Source organism: Tachyglossus aculeatus, chromosome 18 (genome assembly GCF_015852505.1).
Source record: "Tachyglossus aculeatus isolate mTacAcu1 chromosome 18, mTacAcu1.pri, whole genome shotgun sequence".
Lineage (NCBI taxonomy): Eukaryota > Metazoa > Chordata > Mammalia > Monotremata > Tachyglossidae > Tachyglossus > Tachyglossus aculeatus.
In genome coordinates this window covers 34,091,964-34,100,152 of record NC_052083.1, presented here as the reverse complement: position 1 = coordinate 34,100,152, position 8,189 = coordinate 34,091,964, and the positions used below count along the sequence as shown (strand labels likewise).

Sequence of the window (8,189 nt, the reverse complement as noted above, 5' to 3'; positions counted from 1 at the left end):
GCCATCAAAACAAAAAGGCACCTCACTTCTCTGTGCCTCAGTTCCCTCATCTGTAAAATGGGGATGAAGACTGGGAGCCCCCCGTGGGGCAACCTGATCACCTTGTGCCCTCCCCAGCGTTTACAACAGTGCATTGCACTTAATAAGCGCTTAATAAGTGCCATCAAAACAAAAAGTCACCTCACTTCTCTGTGCCTCAGTTCCCTCATCTGTAAAATGGGGATGAAGACTGGAGGCCCCCTGTGGGGCTACCTGATCACCTTGTGCCCTCCCCAGCGCTTAGAACAGTGCTTTGCACATAGTAAGCGCTTAACAATTATTATTACTATTATTATTATTACTGCTTAACAATTATTATTATTATTATCATCATCAACGGCCTGGGGGTCCTCGAGGCGTTGAAAAACGGGGTCCCTTGTACGCATGCGCGAAAGCCCAGGCCCGGGGTGGCGCGCCGGTGTTTCGTCCTCGAGGCGTGTCAGGGCGCAGGCGCAGGCCGGCCGGGAGGCCCCGGCGGAGGGGCCAGTGCGCATGCGTCACGGCGGAGGGGTCGGCGCGGTGAAGATTGGAGGGATTGTGGGGGGATTGCGGGAGCCGTAGTGGCCTCCCCCTCCGCCGCCCGACGATGACGGTGGTGCAAGGGGAAAGCTGCGCGTGGCTGCTGGTGCTTAGCTCTGTGTTCCTGTGCAGCCTCTTTAAAATCCTCCTCCCTTCTTTCTCCTCCCTTGTAAGTAGTCCTTCATTACTTCATTTGTTTCGTACCTAGCAGCGTGGCTCAGGAGGAAAGAGCGTGGGCTTTCGAGTCAGAGGTCATGGGTTCAAATCCAGGCTCCACCAATTGTCAGCTGTGTGACTTTGGACAAGTCACTTAACTTCTCTGTGCCTCAGTTACCTCATCTGGAAAATGGGGATTACATCTGTGAGCCCCACGAGGGACAACCTGATCACCCTGTAACCTCCCCAGCGCTTAGAACAGTGCTTTGCACATAGTAAGCGCTTAATAAATGCCATCATTATTATTATTATTATTCTTCATTCGGTCGTCTTTGTTGGAGCGCTTACTGTGTGCCGAGCACTGTGCTAAGCGCTTGGGAGAGTACAGTCATAATGATGGCATTTATGAAGCGCTTACTCTGTGCAAAGCACTGCTCTAAGCGCTGGGGAGGTTACAATAATAATAATAATGATGGCATTTGTTAAGCGCTTACTATGTGCAAAGCACTGTTCTAAGCGCTGGGGAGGTTACAATAATAATAATCAATCAATCGTATTTATTGAGCGCTTACTGTGTGCAGAGCACTGTGCTAAGCGCTTGGGAAGTACAAGTTGGCAACATATAGAGACAGTCCCTACCCAACGGTGGGCTCACAGTCTAAAATCAATCAATCAATCAATCGTATTTATTGAGCGCTTACTGTGTGCAGAGCACTGTACTAAGCGCTTGGGAAGTCCGAGTTGGCAACATCTAGAGACGGTCCCTACCCAACCGTGGGCTCACAGTCTAAAAGGGGGAGACAGAGAACAAAACCAAACATACTAACAAAATAAATAGAATAGAATAGGTATGTACAAGTAAAATAAATAAGTAAATAAAAACTAATGTTAGGTACCTGCCTTCAGTTGGGGAAACTCGCAACGTCTTTTAATGCCGTACTGTAATTCAAGTACTTAGGCAGTAGCCTAGCCAGTGACGCACAGGTAGGCCAAGAGATAGGAAGCAGAATCTACAAGGCTGGCCTGGCTTGGGACCATCTACAAGGAAGCTATGTGTCATGCACTGTTATAAACGCTGGGGTAGATACAATCAATCAATCGTATTTATTGAGCACTTACTTTGTGCAGATCACTGTACTAAGCGCTTGGGAAGTACAAGTTGGCAACATATAGAGACAGTCCCTACCCAACCGTGGGCTCACTGTCTAAAAGGGGGGGACAGAGAACAAAACCAAACATACTAACAAAATAAAATAAATAGAATAGATAGGTATAGAGTAATAATAATAATGATGGCATTTGTTAAGCGTTTACTATGTGCCAAGCACTGTTCTAAGCGCCGGGGTGGGTACAAGGTGATCAGGTTGTCCCATTTTACAGAAGAGGTGACGGAGGCACAGAGAGGTTAAGTGATGTGTCCAAAGCCGCACAACTGACAAGAGAAGCAGCGTGGCTCAGTGGAAAGAGCCCGGGCTTTGGAGTCAGAGGTCATGGGTTCAAATCCCAGTTCTGCCAATTGTCAGCTGTTTGACTTTGGGCAAGTCACAACTTCTCTGTGCCTCAGTTACCTCATCTGTAAAATGGGGATTAAGACTGTGAGCCCCCCGTGGGACAACCTGATCACCTTGTAACATCCCCAGCGCTTAGAACAGTGCTTTGCACATAGTAAGCGCTTAATAAATGCCATTAAAAAAAAAAATCGGTGGAGCCGGGATTAGAACCCACGACCTCTGACTCCCAAGCTAGCGTTTAACAGATATCATCATTATTATGAATCCCCATTTTACAGATGAGGTAACTGAGGCACAGAGGAGTGAAGTGACTTGCCCAAGGTCACACAGCTGACAAGTGGCGGAGCTGGGATAAGGACTCACGACCTCTGACTCCCAAGTCTCTGTGGCCTCCGGGCAGCCGCTGCCCCAGGCCCTCCGTCAGCTTTTGGTGGAGCGGTGGAGCTTGGGCTCGCCATGGACGCGCTTACTATGTGCCAAGCACTGTGCCAGGTGCTGGGGGTAGACAGTCCCCGTCCCACACTGGAGCTCACAGTGCAGGGGAGAGGAATCTAAGCGCTTAGTACAGTGCTCTGCACACAGTAAGCGCTCAGTAAATACGATTGATTGATTGGTTGAATCTACAAGCTGCTGGCCTGGGTGTCAGGGTCAAGTAACGGAAGCCATAGCGCCGGTGGGATTCATGTTGCTCAGTTTCTTGTGTTTGGTTTGTTTGGTTGGGTGGTTTTTTTTGGTATTTAAGTGCTTGCTGCATGTTGAACACTGTTCTAAGTGCTGGGGTGATAAAAATCAATCAGGTGGGACACAGTCTCTGTCCCACATGGGGCTTACAGTCCATGTAGGTGGGAGAACAGGTATTTGATCTCCATTTTACAGAAGCACTGATTCGCCCAAGGTCACTTAACATGCAGTTGGCAGAGCCGGGATTAGAATCCAGGACCTTGACTCCTGCTAAACCATGCTGCTTGTCGGAATATCTCTGTGGTTACTTTAGCCATCCGGCCTGTTGGAAGATGATGCGTACACCCCTGTAGGGCTCAGTTGCCTGTGACCACACAGTATGCGGCCCCAAACCAGTTGAGGAGAGCATCACATCATCATCATCATCAATCGTATTTATTGAGCGCTTACTGTGTGCAGAGCACTGTACTAAGCGCTTGGGAAGTACAAATTGGCAACATATAGAGACAGTCCCTACCCAACAGTGGGCTCACAGTCTAAAAGGGGGAGACAAAACCAAACATACTAACAAAATAAAGTAAATAGAATAGATATGTACAAGTAAAATAAATAGAGTAATAAATCTGTACAAACATATATACATATATACAGGTGCTGTGGGGAAGGGAAGGAGGTAAGATGGGGGGGATGGAGAGGGGGACGAGGGGGAGAGGAAGGAAGGGGCTCAGTCTGGGAAGGCCTCCTGGAGGAGGTGAGCTCTCAGTAGGGCCTTGAAGGGAGGAAGAGAGCTAGCTCCCATCCTGCTGCTCGGGTACTAAGGGTGAGGGTGATGAGTGGATCGTGGGAGACAACAGGTTGAATGCCTTAAAACTGAGTATGGGGTGGGGGTTTTTCTGCTTTCTGGCCAAATTCGGTGAGAAAGTAAAAACAACCAATAAGACTTCTTAAACCAGAAACCCAAAGGAGACAGACAAAAGAGAATGGGCAGTGTGTGGAGACGCAGTGGTTTTCTTTGCCCCCACAGCTCTTGGGAAGGTGAGCAACAAGGTGGAGCTTGCCACGATGGTAGCCTAGAAGTGGATTAACTCTCTCTTTCCCCAGCACTTCACAGACAGCAGTGGGCTTGGCTAGTTTCCCCCGGCACCCCCATCTGTCCTCCCTGGGCTCCAGTTGGCCTGTTACAATGCCTCAAGCTGTGGGGAGAACCAAGGAGTTACAGTAGATGAGTTGCCTTGTCACTCTGCCCATCCGTCTTCCCTCCCCGGGCCCATTCTGGCTGTGTTCTCTGGCTCAGGGCTTCTCTCATGTGCTGCTGGAGCGCTTTGACTCCAGGAGTGCATACTTCTGCCTGAATCTCTGGGACTGTTGCTGGGCTCCTGGCACAAAGTAAGCGCTTAACAAATGTCATTACTATCATGACAAACCTTACGTCAGGGCTCTGGGGCTGTCTTATCTTGTCTTATGCCGTCGAGTCGTTTCCGACCCATAGCGACACCACGGACACATCTCTCCCGGCACACCCCGCTCTCCATCTGCAGTCGTTCTGGTAGTGGATCCATAGAGTTTTCTCGGTAAAAATATGGAAGTGGTTTACCATTGCCTCCTTCCGCGCAGTAAACTTGAGCCTCGCCTCTCTCCCGTGGCGCTGCTGCCCGGCGCAGGTGAGTTTTGAGCTGAGGTAGGGATAAATAAAGGGTGCAGGGACAACGCAGAAGGGAATGGAAGAAGAGGAAATGAGGGTTTAGTCGGGGAAGGCCTCTTGGAGGAGATATGCTTTTAATAAAGCTCTGCAGATGGGGAGAGGGATGGTCTGTCGGATAGGAAGAGGAAGGGTGTTCCAGGCGAGAGGCCGGACATTTGATATTCGCCCCACCCCTAAGCCCACGGCACTTGTGTACATATCTTTAAATTATGTACTAGAAATTACTTATGTTAACGTCTTTCACCCCTTCAAGACTGTAAGCTCAGTCTGCTAACGTGTCTGCTAATTTTCTTGTACTCTCCCAAGCACTTGGTACAGTGCTCTGCACATTGTAAGTGCGTGTTGCGGGGGTGGATGGGCAAACGGAGGTTCCTGAGGAGTGGGAAACATGGACTGAATCAATCAATCAATCAATCAATCGTATTTATTGAGCGCTTACTATGTGCAGAGCACTGTACTAAGCGCTTGGGAAGTACAAATTGGCAACACATAGAGACAGTCCCTACCCAACAGTGGGCTCACAGTCTAAAAGGGGGAGACAGAGAACAGAACCAAACATACCAACAAAATAAAATAAATAGGATAGAAATGTACAAGCAAAATAAATAAATAAATAAATAAATAGAGTAATAAATATGTACAACCATATATACATATATACAGGTGCTGTGGGGAAGGGAAGGAGGTAAGATGGGGGGATGGAGAGGGGGACGAACGGTTTTGTAGAAAAATGATCCAGGTACCAGAGTGAAGTAGGGAGTGGAGTAGGGAGAGAAAGGATACAGGGAGGTCAGCAAGGAAGTTGATGCAGTAATCAAGGCGGGATAGGATAAATGCTCGGATTAACATGGTAGCAGTTTGAATGGCTCACTCAAGGCATCTAATTCAGGGATATTCACTGCCTTAAAACCAAGCAGTAATCTATATGAAGGATTTTGAAAACCAAAGCAAAGCCAAATGAATCTGGTGTTCCAGTTTTCATCACATGAAGCCAGCAGCATGAGTCATTTTGAAAAGCTTCTTGTGAATATTAAGGACAAGTTTTGATGCTCTGAATCATTCCAATTTCTCATTTAATACAAATGTAGACTGAATGCCTTTTTTAACTTAACAAATTGGCAAAGCATTGGTAAGTAGCATCCCTTTAGCTGAACTAATTAGCTTACCAAAACATCAATTTTTTTTTCCTTAGCAATCTTAAGGGACTGTGTTTAATTCCCACCTGTATATTTTCCTCCCAGTGCTTAGTACAGTGTTTTGAACCCAGTAAGCATTTAATAAATGCTACTATTTTACTATAATGCTTCTGACCTTTTCTTCTGAAGTACATCTTAGTTCATCAGAACATATAAAAAGTACTAAGTCCTTCATTTACGGAGATATTGATTAAAGCACAGAGTGAAAACCAAATGCCCATTAAAGCAGTATCTTAAAGCATTTTTTGTGATCATAATGGCTGCATTTAGTCTCTTGGTTTTGATTCAATGATTCGAGCTGTAATAAAAAAAGAATAACAGTGCATCAGTGGATGTTAAGATTTTTTCATCATATTTTATTTTTTCATCACACTTGTCTGCTGGGTGACCTTGGGCAAGTCACTTCACTGTGCCTCAGTTATCTCATCTGTAAATTGAGGATTGAGACTGTGAGCCCCATGTGGTACCCCAGAGCTTAGTACAGTGCCTGACACATAGTAAGCGCTTAATAAATGCCACAGTTATTATTTAAACTTTTCTAGGTTTGAGAGAACCTTTCAGATTTCAACTGGAACTTTTGTGAATGTTTGTTTCCTTGGATGTAATCAGCAGGATTCATTTTGAACACAAAAACCAACCCAAGAGCTATTCAAGCAAGGTAGCACATAGACATGAGCCGTACTGGGAATAACCTACCGAATATTTACCTTGCTCTCAGATATCCAGGCTGCTACAGAAGGATGCAGAGCAGGAGTCACAGATGAGAATGGAAATTCAGAACATGAAACAAGAACTCTCGACTATTAGTATGATGGATGAATTTGCCAGATATGCCAGACTGGAACGAAAGATTAACAAAATGACGGACAAGCTTAAAACCCACGGTACAGTATGTACTATTTGCAGGACACTTGCTTGGTTTTCAGATTGTGATGGCTTGGTACCAATTGAGTCTAATAAAAGATCCTTTAAAAAGAACTGTTCTCTCTGTGCTTTTGCACATTCATTCATTCAATCGTATTTATTGAGCGCTTACTGTGTGCAGAGCACTGTACTAAGCGCTTGGGAAGTACAAGTTGGCAACGTATAAAGACGGTCCCAACCCAACAGTGGGCTTAGTCTAGAAGGGGGAGACGGAGAACAAAACGTTTTTTCTTTTGAAGGAATAAAGAAGAGAAATTTCATGTTAAAACCTAATGCTGACTGAGATATAGAGGGTGAATTTTAGATTAAGGGCTTTTAGTTATATGATCACTAAAGTTAATGAAAGTATCTAACCCTGAGTGTAATTATTTATGCACAGAAGACTTATAAGAACTCAAAACAAGCTTCTTGTTGTCGTTGTTTTGACTGCCATTCATATAATTTTTTTCCTTTGTAGTGAAAGCCCGAACAGCCCAATTAGCCAAAATAAAGTGGGTCATAAATATTGTTTTCTACATTTTGCAAGTAAGTGGATGCCTTTCCGTCTTATTTTGGTTGTAATCTGTCCTCTTTGGTCTGCATTCCTCCAGGGAGTGCTAATATAGCTGGGGCGATAGTGGCTGGGGGCAAGCCCCAGCTGGCGCTGGGTGATGTGGACTTGGCCAAGTCTGTGCTCCAGGGCTGGCACTGTCTCTTTTAAATAAACACGGGGTTGCTATGACTAAGCCACTCCCAAGTCCTCCTCATGCACCCATCTGGTTTGGAGATAGGCTGACTGGTACACAAGCTGAAAAATAGACCAGATGTTGAGGGAAATACCCACAAGTGACCACACTGTCACCTCTACAAATAGAAACATCTCTCTCTCTCTCACACACACATACACAAAATGTGCAGAGGAAACCTAGAGGGAAAGACACTTAAAAGAAACAGAAACAGAGACATCCTCCTGTCCTGCACAGCTGTGTTTGGGGAACACAACTAAAGACCTGGAAAGTGAATCAGAGTATGCTTCCGATCCAGGGATGTGCTCGAAAAGTCCCTTGAGATGATTTCTCAGCAGCTTTTGCAAGTTGATGACCTCTCTGAAGGCACACAGACAAGAGATGTGACGGTGATCAGGAACATTTTAGAGAATCAGCCCACTACTACCCTTGCTATCTATTAATAGAGATAATAAGGAAATTGCCTTGTTAGTCTTGTTTTTTATATATCGGACCCATTCACAAATCTGAGGCAGCAAATGTTTTAACAGCTGAATCTGGACTGGACTGGAACGACTACTAGAATACTGGGTCCATCGGAGAGCTGCAGTTTAAGGTGGATGTGGAGAAATTGTGGAAAGGAAAGGATACGTGGTTGAAAGGTTAACAGATAGGCTGTATGAGGAAAGTGATTTGAGACTGAGCCAAAGGCAAGGTTAAAATGATCCATAATGTTAGATTACAGAGCGGGGATATA

The 8,189-nt window shown here is 45.6% G+C and overlaps 1 protein-coding gene across 2 annotated transcripts in view; it reads left to right on the top strand.

The window, feature by feature from the left end:
• Positions 1–556: 556 nt before the first annotated feature.
• The window catches only part of LOC119940134 (guided entry of tail-anchored proteins factor 1-like), a 73,027-nt gene continuing 65,394 nt past the window's right edge, over positions 557–8,189 (top strand). Inside the window, exons 1-3 of one of the 2 annotated variants that reach the window (XM_038760200.1) lie at positions 557–727; positions 6,523–6,688; positions 7,186–7,253. In XM_038760200.1, the coding sequence (XP_038616128.1) occupies positions 626–727; positions 6,523–6,688; positions 7,186–7,253 (336 nt within the window). In that variant the 5' untranslated portion in view covers positions 557–625. The remainder of the gene's footprint in view (positions 728–6,522; positions 6,689–7,185; positions 7,254–8,189) is intronic. The other variant, XM_038760199.1, reaches the window with a different exon arrangement.